This window comes from Oncorhynchus nerka, linkage group LG2, assembly GCF_034236695.1.
Source record: "Oncorhynchus nerka isolate Pitt River linkage group LG2, Oner_Uvic_2.0, whole genome shotgun sequence".
Lineage (NCBI taxonomy): Eukaryota > Metazoa > Chordata > Actinopteri > Salmoniformes > Salmonidae > Oncorhynchus > Oncorhynchus nerka.
Genome location: NC_088397.1, coordinates 17458701 through 17480292, shown reverse-complemented (window position 1 = coordinate 17480292; position 21592 = coordinate 17458701). Strand labels below are relative to the sequence as shown.

Sequence of the window (21592 nt, the reverse complement as noted above, 5' to 3'; positions counted from 1 at the left end):
ATGTGGGTATATGTTTGTAAAAACCAATGAGTAGTATGGAGAGGCGGGACTTGCAGCGCGTCACGTGTCTAAAATAAAACTATTTTAGCGCCTGGATACACAGACGCTCGCGAGCAGTTTGGATGAAATGATTGAATAACATGTTGGTGTACATTTATTTTGCCATGCTCGCGCACCACAGTGGGCAGTCTGGTCAGCATGGAAGAAGCCACATTACAAGAGATGAACATTTTGAATGTAACATATCTTCTGAGATTGTATTGGTTGCGACAAGGTTCTTTCCCTGTTAATCTAACATATCTCATCTATGTATATTGCATCAAAAACTAAAGCCATCAATGTACTTAATTTAGCCCAGATTTCAACCAGAAACCAACATCGAGGTTCCTAGAATTGTTTGTTTTCAAATTATATTCATTTTTGTTTACAGCTAGATCCAATATGGATCAAAATATGGCATTGATCCAACGTCTTTGCATAAAATCCTCTCCATGAACATTCCAGAGCCAAGAGCCTTCTTCCCACCTTCTTCCCACTGTGTGTATGAGAGAGAACTGCTGCATAGCATTAATCTCAATGTCCTTTCTGCTCCCCTGGAGGCATGACTGAACCGAAGCGCTACTTTCTCCTGACTCATCACAGATTGGTTTCATTACCAGGAGACACCATGTGTGGGAGTTTGGTTCATTTATTATAAAAAATGTCATTTGCCTCCCACTTGGACTATCGCGATAAGGTTATCACCATAGACTTATATAGACATTGCATCATTGTATCTGTCTCATGATGGCGCCTGTGAGAGCATGTGCAACGCCATTGAGGCCATCTCCATTTTGAAGTAGTCCACCTTCTACTACGTCTATGAGTTGGTGAACAAACTGAAATTGTGTATAGTGCCACCTGTACTGTGTTGTTTGCTCACGAGTATAATTCATTGGCTGATCCCTTCTGATGACACAAATTGAATCATGTGATCCTTCCTTAACCCATAGGAAGTCCCACCCAGTTGATTACTTCAAAATGGTGAAAGTCCTCAATGGCGCTGCCCATGATAAAATGGGATATTGGGCACCAGAGTCCTCTATCTATCTCTATGGTTATTACACACTATTCCTCTATTCTCCTTAACTGCTGTGTGAAGATGCCATGAGGAACTTCTGGACCGACTGACCAAGAAGACTACTGTCATGGAGTCCGAGGTTTGCCTTGGCCTGTTGGCCTTATGTTTGAGTGTGCTTTGGATTGTATGGAAAAATCAACCAAGAACGACTCAATTATCTTTATCTAAAAGATAGTGAAATTCAGTCAAATATTTTTTTTACATGTTGCGCATACAAGAATGTAGAAAACAGAAAGTAGAATGTCGAATATAGAATATATAATGTAGAATGTATAATTTAGACTGTAGATTGTAGAATGTAGAATATATACTGAACAAAAATAGGAACGCAATATGTGACAATTTCAACAATTTTACTGAGTTACAGTTCATATAAGGAAATCAGGCAATCAAAATAAATAAATTAGGCCCTAATCTATGGATTTCATAGGCCCACTCACTTGGGAGCCAGGCCCACCCACTGGGAGCCAGACCCAGTCAAACAGATATAGTTTTTCCCCACTAAATGGTTTTATTACAGACAGAAATACTCCTCAGTTTCATCAGCTGTCCGGGTGGCTGGTCTCAGACAATCACGCAGGTGAAGAAGCCAGATGTGGAGGTCCTGGGCTAGCGTGGTTACACTTGGTTGTGAGGCCGGTTGGACGTACTGCCAAATTCTCTAAAACAACGTTGGAGGCGACTTATGGTAGAGAAATGAACATTGAATTCTCTGTCAAAAGCTCTGTTGGACATTCCTGCAGTCAGCATGCCAATTGCTCGCTCCCTCAAAACATGAGACATCTGTGGCATTGTGTGACAAAACTGCACATTTTAGAGAGGCCTTTTATTGTCCGCGGTACAAGGTTCACCTGTGTAATGATCATGCTGTTTAATCAGCTTCTTGATATGCCACACCTGTCAGGTGGAGGGATTATCTTGGCCAAGGAGAAATGCTCACTAACAGGGATGTAAACAAATATGTGCACAACATTTGAGAGAAATAAGCTTTTTGTGAGTAAATAAGATTTCTGGGATCTTTTATTTCAGCTCATGAAACATGGGACCAACACTTTACATGTTGTGTTTATATTTTTGTTCAGTGTAGAATGTAAAATATAGAATGTAGAATGTAGAATATAGAATGTCAAATGTGTTAAAGGAGATATTCTGTGCTGCAGATCCGGTCCAGTATTCAGCAGGTGCTTGAAGGGGTCAGCTACCTTCACCAGAAAGACATTGCTCATCTTGACATCAAGGTATATCAGATTCCCAACCGTGCAAGGGACAAATACAGTACTTTAATCACAAGCTATTACACAGTGCATTCGGAAAGTACTCAGACCCCTCAACATTTTCCACATTTTGTTATGTTACAGCCTTATTCTAAAATGTTTTTTTTTTACACACAATACCCCATAATGATGAGGCAAAAACAGGAATCCAGACATTTTTGCAAATGTATTAAATATTAAAAACCTTGGCAGTGATTATAGCCTTGAGTCTCCTTGGGTATGAAGCTACAAGATACAAACTTGGCACACCTGTATTTGGGGAGTTTCCCCAGTCCTTTCTGCAGATCCTCTCAAGGTCTGTCAGGTTGGATGGGGAGGGTTGATGCACAGCTACTTGCAGGTCTCTCCAGAGATGTTCGATCGGTTCAAGTCCGGGCTCTGGCTGGGCCACTCAAGGACATTCAGAAACTTGTCCTGAAGCCACTCCTGCGTTGTCTTGGCTGTGTGCTTAGGGTCGTTGTCCTGTTGGAAGGTGAACCTTTTCCCCAGTCTGAGGTCCTGAGTGCTCTGGAGCAGGTTTTCATCAAGGATCTCTCTGTACTTTGCTCCATTCATCTTTGCCTCAATTTTGACTAGTCTCCCAGTCCCTGCCACTGAAAAACATCCCCACAGCATGTTGCTGCCAACACCCATGCTTCACCGTAGGGATGGTGCCAGGTTCCTCCAGATGTGACGCTTGGCATTCAGGCCAAACAGTTCAATTTTGGTTTCATCAGACCAGAAAATCTGTTTCTCGTGGCCTGAGAGTCTTTAGGTGCCTTTTGGCAAACTTCAAGCGGGCTGTCATGTGCCTTTTACTGAGGAATAGCTTCAGTCTGGCCACTCTACCATAAAGGCCGGATTAGTGGAGTGCTGCAGAGATTTTTGTCCTTCTGAAAGGTTTTCCCATCTCCATAGAGGAAGTCTAGAGCTTTGTCAGAGTGACCATCGGGTTCTTTGTCACCTCCCAGACCAATGCCCTTCTCCCCCGATTGCTCAGTTTGACCGGGCGGACAGCTCTAGGTAGAGTCTTGGTGGTTTCAAACTTCCATTTAAGAATGATGGAGGCCACTGTGTTCTTGGGGACCTTCGATGCTGCAGAAATTTTTTGGTACCCTTCCCAGATTTGTGGCTTGACACAATCCTGTGTCGAAGCTCTACAGACAAATTCTTCGACCTCATGGCTTGGTTTTTGCTCTGACATGCACTTTCAACTGTGGGACCTTATTTGCCTTTCCAAATCATGTCCATTCAATTGAATTTACCACAGGTTGACTCTAATCAAGTTGTAGAAACATCTCAGGAATGATCAATGGAAATGGGATGGACCTGAGCTCAATTTCGAGTCTCATTGCAAAGGCTCTGAATACTTATGTAGATAAAGTATTTCTGATTTTTACAAATTCTAAAAGCCTTTTTTTGCTTTGTCATTATGGAGTATGGTGTGTAGATTGCTGAGTTTTTAATTTTTATTTAATCCATTTTAGAATAAGGCCGTAACGTAACAAAATGTGGAAAAAGATACTTCTGCAATTATCAACTTACTTAATATAACAAGGAAAGAATATTTCAAACCCAAGAATACATACGACTCAGAAACCAATGTATTTTCCTCACTCAAAACATGTACACTAAAATGAATAACATTACACAAATCAAGTCATAGTTTACATAGATCAAATAACAGAGTCTCTAATGTACATTTTATTTGTATTTTAGAATATTAGCATGAAAATCTGTTGCCGATTGGACGGAAACCTATCTTATGTTCTTAATAATTCCCTGTTTTCATCCAACCCACCCAGCCTGAGAACATCCTCATGGCAGGCAGACACAGTGACAAGATCCGCATCTGTGACTTTGGCAATGCCGTCAAGCTGGGGACCAATGAAGCCCACTACTGCAAATACGGCACTCCGGAATTTGTTGCTCCGGAGATCGTTAACCAAACGCCAGTCTCCAAGGCAACAGACATCTGGTGAGCACCTGGTCGGGGGAGGGGGCTGGAGACTCCTTTAATCAATTTCCTGATTAATCATGATTTTATCGCTCTCTCCCTCTCTCCTTCATCTTGCCCTCTGAAAGTCATTTGTCTCCTCTCTCTCTTCACAGGCCTATTGGGGTTATCACTTACCTATGGTGAGTGGTTAAGGTTCTGGTTGGACTAAGAACATGATAAATGTCTCTGGTCGAGATATTCTTAGAATTCAATACACCTTTTGCATTACATTTCTGTCAATCTTGAAATGTAATTTTTCGCCACACTCTATAACTCAGTAAGCAAAACACCAATGCATATCACCTGGATATTTTTGCATATTGCCACAGGCTTCAATTAGCCCACTTAAAATGGATTTGACAACAAGTGAAACAGTCTCAGTAAAGACTATCAACATAACATATTTCCCTTCTAGCCTGACTGGTGTGTCTCCTTTTGCTGGGGAGAACGACAGATGCACCGTCCTCAACATCAGGAACCAAAATGTGGCATTTGAGGAGAGTATGTTTGCTGACCTCTGTAGAGAGGCCAAGGGATTCGTCATCAAACTGCTGGTGGCTGACAGACTGTGAGTGTTATTGATGATAATGCCTTGGTATAAATTGATTGTAATGAATTCCCTTATATTAGGAATACAAACCATTTCAACACAAAATAAGACCAGAAAATAAGACCAGAAAAGAAGTGTTTGGGACCGTGTGATGTTTTACTCTCAGGAGGCCTAACGCTACAGAGAGCCTTCGACACCCCTGGTTCAAGACTTCAATAAAAGACAAGAGCATCAACACAGCGATCCTAAAACAGGTCTTATCTCGAAGACGTTGGCAGGTAAGACATTCATTATTTCTGTAAGTAGTACATTGATTAATGCACTTCAATGAATCCCTCTAAGTACCTTCCAAATTACTCCTTTAACACGTCCCCTTTTTTCCCTATCTCTACCCAGCGTTCCCTCATCAGCTATAAATCCAAGATGGTGATGCGCTCCATCCCTGAGCTTCTCAACGACTCGTCCAACCACATCTCATCGCTGTGGCCCGTCACCTCAAAGAGGGATCGCCCCCACCCTCCTCATCCTCTGATTCGGACGAAGATGTGGACGAACTCCCCTTCATCCCCATGCCTCTATCCATGGTCTTCTCCAGCTCCAGGGTTCCCTCAACGAGATACCAGGTGACGAGGATGTCACAGGACTGCCTTCCAGGGACAATGGGACAGTGGAAGGGGCGTGGTTAACCCGGCACAGGGAACAGCCCATAGAGGAGGTGGTGTCCAAAAAGGAGGCCAAGGAATTAGGAAGAAGCAGAGGAACGAGAAAAAGGGTAACAACCGAGGAAGATGGCGGGTCTTCGGAAGAGGAGAAGACTGCAGTGAAAATGAAGAGAGTCCCCCTGAAGAAGGGCTCAAGTGTGGAGGAGGATGACACTCAGACGAAGTCCCGGAGAGCGACGATGAGGAGGGGCAGTTCAGCTGACTCGGCCCTGCTTCTCCACATTGAGCCAGAGGAGGGGCTGTGGAGGAGGGCAAGGAAGACAATGGCGAAAAAAGCCTTAAAAAGGCAGTTTCCATGGAGCTACCAAATCGGAGCCCCAGCCCTGGGGCGACTAAGATGAGCCAGGAGGACTATGCCCTCAAACTGGAGCTGATGAGACAGAGGCTGCTGAGGGGAGGCAACAGCAAAAGTGGCCTGCGAGGTCCCCTGCTGGAGACCCTAGGAATGGACGAGGAGAGGCGAACCTCATCCCTGGACCGACACTTGAGGAGATCCAGGGTGGGGGCGCCAGAGCGGTCGCTGGCCAGAGCAGCATCTACCGAATGTGCAGTGGAGGACACATCCAAATCAAAATGTTCCAGAAGAGTTCCTCTTTCAGTCAGGGAGACTCGGAGCCCATGCCCCTACACCGGCAGTTTGGAGCCCCCTTAGAGATCCCCACTAGCACATCTAGCCAGAGCACTGAGAGGAGAGAGAGTGCTGAAAGGACCCAGGGCATTGAGAGGAACGCACAGGGAAAAGACCTCCAGGAGGCCACTTCCATATCAGCAATTACGGAGCAGACCAGGCTGGATTCCAGACCTTACTCTCATGGGCCCTCCTCCTCCATACAGCCCACCTTAGCCAAAGAGGACCAACGAGTGAGGGAAGAGCCAGAGGAGAAGAAGAAGAGCAAGTCTGAGGAGACTTCTGAAAGAGATGAAGAGATGGAGAGAAGGACCAAAGCACAGGAGAGGGTTGATAGACACGAGTCGAAGAGGGAGATTTCCCAGGGCAGGTCTCCTACTGTGTTAGCTCCTGTGATTGTCATAGAGGAGGAGGATACTGAGGAAGATGAACAGAAAGAGAAGCAGGAGATAGAGTTAAAGAAAGAAGAGGTGAAAGCAAAAGGTTGTGATTCTCCAGGGGTTACTCCTACAGGAAAAATGTCTGCGTATGCCAACGTGATGCAAACTATTGTAGTACCATCTGGAAAACCTGACAGCAGCCAGAGATCTCAATCTACACCTAGCCCCACATTTCCTGAACACCCTGCCGTCTTCGCTAAGGTGGCCACCGAACGCCCAACAAGCCCAACCATCTCGACTAGCTCGTCTACGGTCCCAGTCCGCCCCACAACCCCACGCCAACCTACCACGCCCCTCAGAACAGACATCAAGGACATTGACTCGGAGGAAGTCTTTGAATCCAGGTTCAAGAAGCGTGAGTCATCCCTTACCCGTGGGCTCCAGAGACTTATCAGGACCAAAACAGAAGAGAAGTCCCCGACCCTTCCCCATAAGACAGGCGAGGGTGAGGAGGTATACCGGCCGGGGCGTCTGGGGGCTCCACTGGAGATGGAGCCCCAAGGATTGCAGGAGAAGTCCAAGTCCGTCCAGGACTTGAGGGAGGTGGAGAGAGACACAGGGTCCCTGGGCATCATTGGACGGTTTTCCATGCGCACCAAGAGGACCCCATCCATAGATAAAAAGGAGGAGAAGTCAAAGGAGACTGAGCCTGCGGCCAGTAAGCGCAGGGTGTCCTGGGCCATTGGCCGCAGTAAGAGTCTGGACACGACAGAGCTGGACAATATAGAGGCTCGGAGAGAGCAGGAGGTGAGAGAACGCAAAAAGATGGAGGAGTCGTCTGTCTTCGCCATGCGGCGGAAGTTTGAGAACAAAGTAGCGGGTATCTCAGCCAGTTTGAGGAGCAAGTCAGAGGAAAGGAAGGAGGAGAAAGAGGCCAAGCGACGCGTGGAGGAAGAGAAAAGTCGGAAAGATGCAGAAGAAAAGGATTTTAAGAAGGTCAGCGATTCCCCAGTCTTGGCGATGAGGAAGAAGTTTGAGAACAAGGTGGCAGGAATTTCTGGGAAAGTCCGAAGCCAGTCAGAGGATAGAAAAGAGATGGAGGAAGAGAAGCCAGAGGGAAAGAAAACTCCACTGTTTTCCCGTCATCGACATTCCCAGTCCGAGGGAAGAGGTCTCAAAGAGATGGGGATCCCAGAGAATCAGCTAGCCAAACAGACAAACAAAGAATCCAAAGTATCCAAGGAATCCATTGGGTCTGCATCAAGCCTTCATTCCGAAAAGTCAAAAAGTCAAAAGTCGCTCAGTAAGTAATATGTATCTTGATATATTATACTGGCTAAGATGGCATTGGCAATTTCCATCAAATATCAATCAAATGTATTTATAAAGCCCTTTTTACATCAGTCCTCTTCTGGCTATGCCGGGTGTAGATTATACAATCTCAGAAAAAAGGATTCCCAAAGGTTTCTTAGGCTGTCCCCATAGGAGAAGCCTTTGAAGAACCCTTTTTGGTTCCAATTAGAACTATTTTGGGTTTCATGTAAAAACCTCTCGGGAAAGGGTTCTACCTGGAACCAAAAAGGGTGTCTTCAAAGGGTTCTCCTGACATGGGGTTCTGCCCCTGAACAGGCAGTTAACCCCCGTCATTGAAAATAAGAATTTGTTCTAAGACTGGTAAAAGCATTATTTTTTTCTAAAACTGTAAGAGTACATGGCTATTAAGGCCAGATCTTTCTTCAACATGTTCAAAGATCACCAGCAGGGTCAAATAGTAATCACTGTGGTTATATAGGGTGCAACAGGTCAGCACCTCAGGAGTAAATGTCAGTTGGCTTTTCATAGTCAATCATTCAGACGTCGAGACAGCAAGTGGTGGGGGAGAGAGGGTCAAAATAGCAGGTCCTGGATCAGCAGCACAATCAGGTGGACTGGGGACGGGGAAAGCCAGGAGTCATCAGGCCAGGTAGTTCTGAGGCATGGTCCTAGGTCTCAGGTCCTACGGGAGGGGAGAGTGAGTGAGTGAGTGAGTGAGTGAGTGAGTGAGTGAGTGAGTGAGTGAGTGAGTGAGTGAGTGAGTGAGAGTGAGGAGAGGGAGAGGGAGAGGAGAGGGAGAGGGATAGAGAGAGAGAGATGGGGGAATTAGAGAGAGCACACATAAGATCAAAGGGCACCAGATAAGACAGGATAATTACACCAGATAGAACAGACTGACACTAGCCCCCAGGCACATAAACTATTGCAGCATAGATACTGGAGATATTAGCTCACCTCCTCAGGTTCGTCTGTCTCAGCTGTTTGCCATTATGTCGTGTCCTCCACAGCTCCAGAGACTGACAGGCGGTCGCGGTGGGACAGGTGGGGTCTGGGCAGGAGCAGGAAGGATAAGACCCCCTCTCAGACTGACCTTCCCTCAGCCAAAGATGAGGGTTCATCAGGCAGCCTGCAATACTCCCGCACTTCCTCTAGTACTGTCTGCTAAATTCAGCAACCAGTTGCCTTTATGTTGAATGTGCATACAGAGTTGGAGTTTGGCAATGAAAGCTGCACACTGCTTTTACATTCTAAATTCATTCTCAGTGTTCAATAATATTATTAAGTCACACCCTTGTTTTTCCCAGACTTCCCTCCTGTGTTCCTCATCAAGCTGAGGGACCACGTCTTACTGGAGGGTGACCCTGTCACTCTTAGCTGCCTCCCGGCTGGCAGCCCCCACCCACAAATCAGCTGGACTAAAGGTAAGAACTCATAGAGCTGACAGACACAACACTCTTTGCAACAGCGCTGTCTAATAAAGCTTTACCGTAGGAGCTGCTGCTGAAACGTTGGTCGTTGCCTGTGAAGGGATGATATATTGTCATAACCCATCATAGCTCATACTTACATGGTGCCCTGTGTGAGCACGACTTCCTAAACTTGTGTTGATGTTAGAGATTGCTCATTATTTCCATAAAGTTTCTCATCGAATCCTAGATAAACACCTTTTGAAATAGGACTGTAAAATGACACATTACTTTACAGGATGCCACTGTAATTGTTATTGTTGATGGGTTTACTTGTCCACAGATAAGAGACCACTGGAGATGGACGACAGGATGAGTCTGATCTCCTGTCCAGACGGCAGGCAGCTCGTTACGATCATGAAGACCAGCAGGAGGGACGCAGGGCTCTATGAGTGTGTGGCCAGTAACCCCTTAGCCAGCGTCACCAGCTCCTGCACACTGTCCCTGGCCTGTGAGTAACATGTTATACAGGAAAATGTTATTATATGACAATAGTCGTTTAGATTTGTGGAGAAACAGGAAAATAGCCATTTTTTGAAGCCGTTATCTTCACGTGATATTCTAATATCATGGGCCTGTCAAATCTGTTGGATTTGAATTGCATCTAAAACCTTTAGTGTAAACATGACATTTACACTGAATCCAGAAAGGGGTATTTGCCCTTCATTCTAAGCAAAAACATTTATTATTAATCTTTACGATGTGATGAACCTTGAAAGGTTTAGGTAATAGGATTTGTGTTCCAGTGTGAATGCAATGCATATTAATGACATGGGCATAAATATTAATGTGGTTTACGGCTGATTAAACAAAGGGCTTTTTGCCTTGAATTTACAACCTCTTTCTAATCATTCCAAGAGGAGAGTGCTGCTTATTACAAAAAGAAAGATGCGCTCCCAGGTTGGAATCCAATGTGTTAGAATCAAATAATCAACTGTCACTCAGACAGTCCATCTAGCTACTACAGATTCCGGATCTTAATTTGACCCAGTTTTTCACAGCAGGAAAATAATCCTGCAGCAACAGGAAATGTGAGTTATTTTGTGGATTATAATTATTATTATTTCTTTGTAGGGGTTGATACATTTTTCGTTAAGGCAAATAAAGTCTGACATTTTAAAGTGGAAATTACAAACTTTAGAAGTTTTTTTAGTTCCTGCAACAACAGGATGGTCAAATTATGATTTAGCATATGTTGGTTCTTGTCCAGACAGCAGGCTATAAATAACAATATCAATACAAATGTCAAATATCCATCAGCAAAGCGACATAACTAGGTGACTCCAGACACTTGATGGCCTCTCTCTCTTCTTCAGGTGTCAGACTCAATGCGCTACATTTCAGTTCGATTTTCACAGCTTCAAATTGTATTGCTCTGGGGACATTGTGTGAGCGTCTGCATTACTAATCCCGTCTGCTGATGCTATCTGTCTCCATTTGTCATCAATCTGTTGGCTGAGAGATTCCCCAGACTGCTCATCTTGTCTGAGGTCTGAGGCCTTGGCTCGATCAGTCTCAGTGGTGGGCAGCCTTCATTAAAATCTATCATCATATCAGGGTGAAAACCTATTAGTGCTGTGTATGGTTTGCGTAAAAAAAATGCTCAAACCCATCTCTCTGTCCTCTGTGGTTTCTCCTCTTTCAATTGGATATCTCCATCCTTCCACTCTGTGACACCCCACCCCATCCAAACTCTCCCCATCCCCAAACCTCCCCATCTGTAACACCCTAACCCATCAAAATATGTGACAACTCAAACTTTCCCCTCCAAACCCATTAACTTCTGCTCCTAACCCTTCATCTCCCCTGGTCATCTCCCCTCTTCCTCCTTAATCTCGCCTCTACCCCTCCTTCATCTCCCCTCTACCCCTCCTTCATCTCCCCTCCACCCCACCCCTCCTTCATCTCCCCTCTACCCCTCCTTCATCTCCCCTCCACCCCACTTTCATCTCCCCCACACCCCACTTTCATCTCCCCACACCCCACCGTCATCTCCCCTCTAACCCTCCTTAATCTCCCCTCTACCCCTTCTTCATCTCCCTCCACCCCACCTCATCTCCCCTCCACCCCACCGTCATCTCCCCTCTAACCCTCCTTAATCTCCCCTCTACCCCTTCTTCATCTCCCCTCTACCCCACTTTCATCTCCCCCACCCCACTTTCATCTCCCCCACCCCACCGTCATCTCCCCTCTAACCCTCCTTAATCTCCCCTCTACCCCTTCTTCATCTCCCCTCCACCCCACTGTCATCTCCCCTCTAACCCGCCTTAATCTCCCCTCTACCCCTTCTTCATCTCCCCTCTACCCCTTCTTCATCTCCCCTCTACCCCCTTTCATCTCCCCACACCCCACCTTCATCTCCCCTCCACCCCACCTTCATCTCCCCTCTAACCCTCCTTAATCTCCCCTCTACCCCTTCTTCATCTCCCCTCCACCCCACCTTCATCTCCCTCCACCCCACTGTCATCTCCCCTCTAACCCTCCTTAATCTCCCCTCTACCCCTTCTTCATCTCCCCTCTACCCCTTCTTCATCTCCCTCTACCCCACTTTCATCTCCCCACCCCACCTTCATCTCCCCTCCACCCCACCGTCATCTCCCCTCTAACCCTCCTTAATCTCCCCTCTACCCCTCCTTAATCTCCCCTCTACCCCTTCTTCATCTCCCCTCTACCCCACTTTCATCTCCCCCACCCCACCGTCATCTCCCCTCTAACCCTCCTTAATCTCCCCTCTACCCCTCCTTCATCTCCCCTCTACCCAAACTTTCATCTCCCCCACACCCCACTTTCATCTCCCCTCACCCCTCCTTCATCTCCCCTCCACCCCACCTTCATCTCCCCTGCACCCACCTTCATCTCCCTGTCATCTCCCCTACACCCCACCTTCATCTCCCCTACACCCCACCTTCATCTCCCCTCTACCCTCCTTCATCTCCCCTACATCCCCACCTTCATCTCCCCACACCCCACCTTCATCTCCCCTCCCTACACCCACTTTCATCTCCCCTCTACCCCAACTTCATCTCCTCTACCCCCACTTCATCTCCCTCCTACCCCTCCTTCATCTCCCTCCACCCCATCTTCATCTCCCCTCCACCCCATCTTCATCTCCCTCCACCCCACCTTCATCTCTCTACCCCTCCTTCATCTCCCCTCTACCCCACTTCATCTCCCCTCTACCCCTCCTTCATCTCCACCCCCCATCTCCCTCCACCCTACCTTCATCTCCCCTCCACCCCACCTTCATCTCCTCCACCCCTCCTTCATCTCCCCCTACCCTCCTTCATCTCCCTCTCCACTCCTTTTCTCCCCTCTACCCCTCCTTAATCTCCCCTCTACCCCTCCTTAATCTCCCCTCTACCCCTCCTTCATCTCCCCCTACCCCTCCTTCATCTCCCCTCCACCCCACTTTCATCTCCCCCACACCCCACTTTCATCTTCACCCCTCCTTCATCTCCCCTACACCCCACCTTCATCTCCCCCTTCATCTCCCTCCCTACACCCACTTTCATCTCCCCTCTACCCCAACTTTATCTCCCCTCTACCCCCACTTCATCTCCCCCTACCCCTTCTTCATCTCCCCTCTACCCCACTTTCATCTCCCCCACACCACACCTTCATCTCCCCTCCATCTCCCCTCTACCCCTCCTTCATCTCCCCTCCACCCCACCTTCATCTTCACCTTCATCTCCCCTCCACCCCACCTCATCTCCCCTACACCCCACCTTCATCTCCCCTACACCCCACCTTCATCTCCCCTCTACCCCTCCTTCATCTCTACACCCCACCTTCATCTCCCCTACACCCCACCTTCATCTCCCCTCTACCCCTCCTTCATCTCCCCTACACCCCACCTTCATCTCCCTCTACCCCTCCTTCATCTCCCCTACACCCACCTTCATCCCCCTACACCCCACCTTCATCTCCCCTCCCTACACCCCACCTTCTTCTCCCTCCCCCCCACCCACCTTCATCTCCCCTACACCCCACTTTCATCTCCCCTCTACCCTAACTTCATCTCCCTCACCTCTCCTTCATCTCCCCTACACCTCTTCATCTCCCCCACCCCTCCTTCATCTCCCTCCACCCCATCTTCATCTCCCCTCCACCTTCATCTCCCTCTACCCCTCCTTCATCCACCTTCATCTCCCCTCTACCCCTCCTTCATCTCCACCCCACCTTCATCTCCCCTCCACCCTACCTTCATCTCCCCTACACCCCACCCATCTCCTCTCTACCCCTTCTTCATCTCCCCTCTACCCTCCTTCATCTCCCCTCTACCACTCTTTTTCTCCCCTACCCCTCACCCCTCCTTAATCTCCCCTCTACCCCTCCTTCATCTCCCCTCACCCCTCCTTCATCTCCCCTCCACCCCACTTTCATCTCCCCACACCCCACTTTCATCTCCCCTCTACCCTCCTTCATCTCCCCTCCACCCCACCTTCATCTCCCTGCACCCACCTTCATCTCCCCTCCACCCCACCATCATCTCCCCTACACCCCACCTTCATCTCCCCTACACCCCACCTTCATCTCCCTCTACCCTCCTTCATCTCCCCTACACCCCACCTTCATCTCCCCATCTCCCTCCCCTACACCCCACCTTCTTCTCCCCTCCACCCCACCTTCATCTCCCCCTCCATCTCCCCTACCCCACCTTCATCTCCCTACACCCCTCCTTCATCTCCCCACACCCCACCTTCATCTCCCCTCCCCTACACCCACTTTCATCTCCCCTCTACCCCAACTTCATCTCCCCCTACCCCCCTTCATCTCCCCTCTACCCCCCTCTTCATCTCCCCTCTACCCCTCCTTCATCTCCCTCCATCCCCATCTTCATCTCCCCTCCACCCCACCTTCATCTCCCCTCCACCCTACCTTCATCTCCCCTACACCCCACCTTCATCTCCCCTCTACCCCTCCTTCATCTCCCCTCTACCCCTCCTTCATCTCACCTTTTCTCCCCTCACCCCTCCTTCATCTCCCCTCTACCCCTCCTTAACCTTCATCTCCCCCTCTACCCCTCCTTCATCTCCCCTCCACCCCACTTTCATCTCTCCCTCCTTCATCTCCCTCCACCCCACCTTCATCTCCCCCTACACCCCACCTTCATCTCCCCTACACCCCACCTTCATCTCCCCTCTCCCCTACACCCCACCTTCATCTCCCCTCCCCTACACCCCTCATCACTTTCATCTCCCCTCTACCCTCCTTCCCACCCTCCTTCATCTCCCCTCACCCCTCCATCTCCCCACACCCCACCTTCATCTCCCCTCTACACCCCCTCCCCTCTACCCCCTTCACACCCCACTTCATCTCCCCTCACCCCCCATCTCCTCTACCATCTCCCTCCCCTCTCCTTAACCCCTCCTTCATCCCCTCCACCCCACCTTCTCCCTCCACCCCACCATCTCATCCCTCCACCCCCTTCATCTCCCCCACCTTCATCTCCCTCCACCCCACCATCATCTCCCCCACCCCACCTTCATCTCCCCCCTACACCCCACCTTCATCTCCCCCTATCCCTCCCATCTCCCTCCTTCATCTCTCCTACACCCCACCTTCATCTCCCCTCCCCACACCCCACCTTCTTCTCCCCTCCCCCACCCCACCTTCATCTCCCCTACACCCCACTTTCATCTCCCCTCTACCCTAACTTCATCTCCCTCTACCCCTCCTTCATCTCCCCTACACCCCACCTTCATCTCCCCACACCCCACCTTCATCTCCCTCCCCTACACCCACTTTCATCTCCCCTCTACCCCAATCATCTCCCCCTCCACCCCACCCCTCCTTCATCTCCCCTCTACCCCTCTTCATCTCCCCTCCACCCCATCTTCATCTCCCCTCCACCCCACCTTCATCTCCCCTCTACCCCTCCTTCATCTCCCCTCTACCCCTCCTTCATCTCCTTCATCTCCACCCCACCTTCATCTCCCCTCCACCCTACCTTCATCTCCCTACACCCCACCTTCATCTCCTCCTACCCCTCCTTCATCTCCCCTCACCCCTCCTTTTCTCCCCTCTCCCCTCCTTCATCTCCCCTCTACCCCTCCTTCATCTCTTCATCTCCCCTCACCCCTCCTTCATCTCCCCCTACCCCTCCTTCATCTCCCCTCACCCCTCCCCTCCACCCCACCTTCATCTCCCCTCCACCCTACCTTCATCTCCCCTAAACCTTCATCTCCTCTCACCCCTCCTTCATCTCCCCTCTACCCTCCTTCATCTCCCCTCTACCCCTCCTTTTTCTTCTACCCTCCTTCATCTCCCCCACCCTCCTTCTTCTCCCCTCCCCCACCCCTCCTTCATCTCCCCTCTACCCCTCCTTCATCTCCCCTCCACCCCACCCTCCTCCCCTCTGTCACTCCCTCCAGGTGTCCCTAAAAGGCCAGGCACCCCGGAGGTTCCCCAGACGTACAACAACACAGCCCTGGTGCTATGGAAACCAGCTGACACCAAGCCCCCCTGTAGCTACTCTCTGGAGAGGAAGACAGAAGGTGGGTTGACATTCATCTCCTAGCCTGGAGTTCAAACTGATGTCACGATTGACACTGAGAATATCAATTTGGATTCCAGGCTAGTCATCTCCATGAACTCAAGCAAATATTAATGTTTGATTTATTTTACAGCCCACTTCACCCAAATGTATTACCCTTATTGGCGGTTGGGTAGGAAACACCTTTGGCTGTCACTTTAAACACTACTGTGCAGTGAACAACTAAAACACTGGGCAAATAGTCACAGTACAAACTGGCCACATAGACTGCTAATGAGCCCTATTTCATCACGCTTTATAAGTCATTATGGTCTCATAATACGGTGAATCATTGTAGAGCCTCTACATCGTTAGGATTGTATCAAAGTGGGAATGACATGAATGTTAATATGATTTCAGGACTGATTGAATTGGATGGCTTCATACCTTGTATTACCACACAGTTACTGCCAGGCTGGGCTTTGGATGGTTGCTGTTGTCTGTGTTTGTTCATTGGATTGTGCCCCACTATCTCCTCATTACCATGTGAATGTTATTCTGTTATTCCTCTGTGTGAGTTGTGACTATGACAGATAATTATGGCTCCACACCACCTTAGTGTACAGCTGATATTGTAAACATAACCTTCGTCTGTTTCACCATCAACATGAAACACTATCTCCACCTTGTGTGAATTATAAGTACTGCAACAAATGACAGTGGTGTGTAAAGTCAAAGTGACACATATAAATTGGCTTTTTGACCATATTGATATAACATAACGCAATTGGCAATCATATAAATGAAGCATTCTTTTCTTTCTCCTTTCAGGTGATGCCAACTGGCTGATCATAGCGACTGGAATGGCTGACTGTTACTACAACGTCACAGACCTGCCACCAGGGGGCGCCTTTAGGTTCAGAGTGGCCTGCGTCAACAAGGCAGGACAGGGACCCTACAGCAACACATCGGACAAAGTCAGCCTGGACTCAACAGGTGCTGAAACACACCTTTGGGACAGGGGGTTCAAATTCTGTAAATTGTGTTAAATTGGGTCAAAAGAGGCGGTAAAAAAAAGTTCTGCTGTTTTTTCTGTATTGTTGCATATTTGTTTCACAGAATGGTTATGATAATATGATATTGAAGAGACATGTGTTTGCTTTGCAGTAGGTGTGTCCTCTCCAGCAGTGGCCATTGTGAAGACAATCTCCTCACCTCCCTCCCACCCAGCCCCAGCAGCTACCACCTTAGTGACTGTTATCCCAAAGGTCAAACCAGCAGTAGTGCAACCTCCTGGTAAAACGGTGTCCACTGTCTCTCCCTCTTCACCCTCCCTTACACAGACGTCTCTAACCTTCCCTGCTCCCACCGCAGCTCTCTCTCCCTCTACACCTTCGGCCCCCGCCAGCCCTGCCATCACAACCCCTCCAACTGAACACCTGACGGTCACCCCTACCACCCCTCCAACTCTCCCCTCCCCGCCTGTAGTCAAACCTCCTCCCTTCGTCCTCCCCAAACCCCAGAGTCCTGTCAACGTGGTCCCACCCATGACCCAAACCCCGCCCATCTCTCCCCCTCTCCCTCTCGTTACACCTCCTTCCACCCCCACCAAGCCCGTCATGGCATCCGTTCCTACCTACACGCCACTGCCCGTATGGTCCCCAGCCCCTCCCGGCCCCCTCCTTCTCCCCCCAAGTGCTCCAGTTCAGCAGTCTGAGCCCAATAGGGGAGGGGCGGGGCACCCCTGTTCGAGGGACCCCTAGGGACCACACCACACTCAAACCAGGTGAGACAGCTCTACGACAGGGAGTCCCACAGAAGCCCTACACCTTCCTGGATGAGAAAGCCAGGTGACTGAGATGTTAGAGATGTGGTCAATATTTCTACAGCTACAGTAGTACACTATTACACTACACAGTATTGCTATTACTACTACTACTACTTATATGGTTAATTTCAGTCAGGGAAACTGGCTTCATGTTTAACCACACATTATTTAGTGACTAAACTGCCGTATTGTCTCTGTCTGGCCAGAGGGCGGTTCGGTGTGGTCCGGGAGTGTCGAGAGAACGCCACAGGACACGTCTTCATGGCTAAGATCATTCCGTACGACCAGGAGACTAAGAAGTCCATCCTGCAGGAATATGAGATCCTCAAGTCTCTCCACAACGACAAGGTCATGACCCTCCACGAGGCCTACGTCACCCCACGTTACCTGGTGCTGGTGGCTGAGCAGTGCACTGGCAAGGAGCTGCTCCACAGCCTTATAGACAGGTGTGTGGAGCATGATGCTCACACACACACACACACACACACACACATACACAGACTTGCACACTGCTCTCAGCTGTGCTCTACAACATATCCGTGGAATAAATCTATTTTCTGCTAAGGTTCCGTTACTCGGAGGATGACGTGGTGTGTTACCTGGTTCAACTCCTTCAGGGTTTGGAGTACCTCCACAACAGACGCATCCTCCATCTAGACATCAAGCCTGACAACGTCATGGTCACCAACCTCAATGTCATCAAGATCGTAGACTTTGGCAGCGCGCAGAACTTCAACCCTCTCTCCCTCAAACAATACAACAGCGGCCTGGGCACCCTGGAGTATATGTGTGAGTTGGTACCACTATTGAATTTCCCACTGGAATCTGGAACTGGTACACGCCAAGTACATCTTGGATAATAAGCTGTTATCATCACCTTGATCACTACTTTCCTCTGAACTCTCTCTCTGCTCCTTCTATGCTGGCGTGAAAAGCTCCGGAGATGGTGAAAGGTGATGTGGTCGGCCCTCCAGCTGACATCTGGAGCCTGGGGGTTCTAACCTACGTCATGTAAATATACAACGTACTCATTTCATAGTCACTATTGTCATAAGTCTGTGAAGTTGTGCAATTAATTTTTTTCCTCTCAGAACTCTCATTGTCTATGATACTTTTGTTCAGGCTTAGCGGTAGGCTGCCCTTTCAGGACAAAGACCCACAGCAGACTGAGACCAAAATCCAGATTGGCAAGTTTGACCCGACCAAGCTCTACCCCAACGTGTCCCAAAGTGCCTCGATGTTCCTCAAGAAGATGCTGAGTAGCTATGCCTGGTGAGTGCTTCAAAGAGTAGCTACATCATTATCTTATTTAACAAACCAGGAGTGGAGTGATCCAGGGTCATTTTTGCCTTTTAAATCATAATGAATAAGATTACATGGAAAGGGGGGTCATAGCCTCCCGAGTGGCGCAGTGGTCTAAGGCCACTGCACTAGATATCCTGGTTCGAGTCCAGGCTCTGTTGCAGCCGGCCGTAACCCGGGAGACCCATGGGGTGGCGTACAATTTGCCCAGTGTCGCCAGGTTAGGGGAGGGTTTGGCCGGCAGGGATGTTTTTGTCCCATCACGCTCTAGTGACTCCTGTGGCGGGGCGGGCGCAGTGCACGCTGACACGGTTGCCAGGTGTACGGTGTTTCCTCCGACACATTGGTGCGGCTGGCTTTCTGACTATCTTAAGCGGGCATTGTGTCAAGAAGCAGTACGGCTTGACTGGGTTGTGTTTTAGAGGACACATGGTTCTCGACCTTTGCCTCTCCCGAGTACGTACGGGAGTTGCAGCGATGAGAAAAGACTAATTACCAATTGGAAACCACGAAAAAGGGGTAAAAAAAAGAAGTACAAAAAAGTGGTATCATGATCCTAGATCAGTACAGGACTCCTGTGTTCTGATCCCTGATTGGACAATGTGTTTTATTGCAACGCAGGGCCCGTCTGAGCACCAAGGACTGTTTCACCCACGCATGGCTGCAGGACTCGTACCTGATGAAGCTGAGGAGACAGACGCTCACCTTCACCACTACCAAGCTGAAGGAGTTCCTGGGGGAGCACCATCAACGTCGCACCGAGGTCGCCACCAAACACAGGGTCCTCCTACGCTCCTACTCCAGCTCAGCTTCTTCAACCACATCGACCACACCAAACCTACCTAAGTGAAGGCATATGACTTATGTCAGTGTTAACTAGCCACCAGAGGGTGGAGGTATGGGGGATGTGTGGTGCACAACAGTGGGCTCCATGATAGAGGGAGGACTCTGAGTCCTCATCCCCCACAGAGTGAGGCGGTGCCTGAGTAAGTTATGGGAGTGGAGATTAGAGCCATAAGCATTGCACCAGCCCACAGACTGCATGGAGTCTCATTCTACTGAGACATAACAGAATTAATCTTGGACAGTTCATCAACTGAGATTTGAATCCAGTTGTTGGGTTGTTGGATACCACAGTTTCAAAATATTGAGTTATCATTTGTTTTTGGACCTGGCACGATTTGTTTCTGTTTCAGGTTTACTGTCTGCTAGTACTACTCCGAGCTTGCTATCGCAATGTGTGTAGAACTTTTAAATATATAAAACAGGACATTTGGTTTGGAAAATGAATTCAATACAATTAACCTGGAACACACATATTTGTCAGTTTGATTTTAGAGCACAGCCTTATTTCTGCATCCTGATATTTGGTGGTGATTATGGGAATGTACCATCATTTATGCTGCTAATTTATGTTGCATTTATTTACACATTTCAAAAACGCAAAACCAAAAATAAAAACGTTTTTGTTCATGAAATTGTATGTGACCTGTTTACCTTTTTCATGTTAATTTATTTGCATGTGTGCTTTTTTTTCTTCTTTTGGGTGATTTTCTAAATACAATGAAAACAGTGCAAAAATATTGCTCACCATTGTGATTATACTGTTCCTAGACACAGATAACAAACCTGTGAATATAGTAGAGTATCTTCAGTGGAGCAACCAGATGTCCTGTGGTTGATGCTCAAGTTGAATAATAGTGCAACTTCATTGATGAAAACGGTCAGACTTTGATTATGTAGATTCTATAGTCTTCTATTGGATTTGTCACACCTCATCAACATCATCACTGCGCCAATGGCCGGACTAGCATTCTACAGTATGTTCTGTTGATTGGACAGGTTGCTCTTAGCTTGACCAGCAGTCTGTTAGTGAGTCAATTTAGCCTAAAATGGGTCAATTTACAAACTTTATCATGTAAATGTATTGTCCATGTTAATGGCTTACTTACAGATGACACGCAATATGTGTTCTGTTAATTTATTGAACTATTCATATCATACAATTTTGGGGCACTTTTGTCTACCATTAGGCCTACTGTACAAAATGGACATAGGTAGAAGAAAAAATATACAGAAAGTCCTTTTTGGTATACAGAGACTCTTATGTATTACTTTTCATCATACATACAGTATTTCTTTTTTTTGTATGAATTTGGATGGTTGAAGATTTGTAAATGTTTTAATTTGCAGTGTTTATAATGTGGAAATGTTTAAAATGTTTTTATGAAATAGTCTGTAATAAACTATTGATACAATTGCAAAACACGTATTCTCATTATTCTTCCCTTTAAACTGGACTCCTATTGAACTAAAGCGGTTGTCCCGACAGTGCTTGCACTTGAACGACACACCCTATCCTTTTCCCCTCGTCGTCAGTTTCAAGGGTTCCCTAAATGGGCGTTCCTTTGAGAATATAAAAAGTTCTACAGAGTACATATAGTAGGCTACGCAAAGCAACTGATGTATTCTACTACTGTAAATTGTAAACATTCGCAGGGCGAATATAATTTAAAGTGTTCGAGAGAGGAGAATATAATATTACATTTATTTGC

At 48.0% G+C, this 21592-nt stretch overlaps 1 protein-coding gene across 1 annotated transcript in view; it reads left to right on the top strand.

The window, feature by feature from the left end:
• Positions 1-21303, top strand: part of LOC115129893 (striated muscle preferentially expressed protein kinase-like) — a 61048-nt gene extending 39745 nt beyond the window's left edge. Inside the window, 23 exon segments of the mRNA XM_065023890.1 lie at positions 1142-1199; positions 2281-2358; positions 4179-4351; positions 4486-4512; positions 4788-4940; positions 5089-5200; positions 5319-5394; positions 5397-5522; positions 5525-5881; positions 5884-6210; positions 6213-7955; positions 8974-9117; positions 9271-9387; positions 9716-9883; positions 15807-15929; positions 16739-16903; positions 17075-17561; positions 17563-17757; positions 17942-18181; positions 18301-18524; positions 18671-18746; positions 18858-19007; positions 19659-21303. Of these exon segments, the coding sequence (XP_064879962.1) occupies positions 1142-1199; positions 2281-2358; positions 4179-4351; positions 4486-4512; positions 4788-4940; positions 5089-5200; positions 5319-5394; positions 5397-5522; positions 5525-5881; positions 5884-6210; positions 6213-7955; positions 8974-9117; positions 9271-9387; positions 9716-9883; positions 15807-15929; positions 16739-16903; positions 17075-17561; positions 17563-17757; positions 17942-18181; positions 18301-18524; positions 18671-18746; positions 18858-19007; positions 19659-19887 (5548 nt within the window). The 3' untranslated portion in view covers positions 19888-21303.
• The last annotated feature ends 289 nt before the right edge of the window (positions 21304-21592 follow it).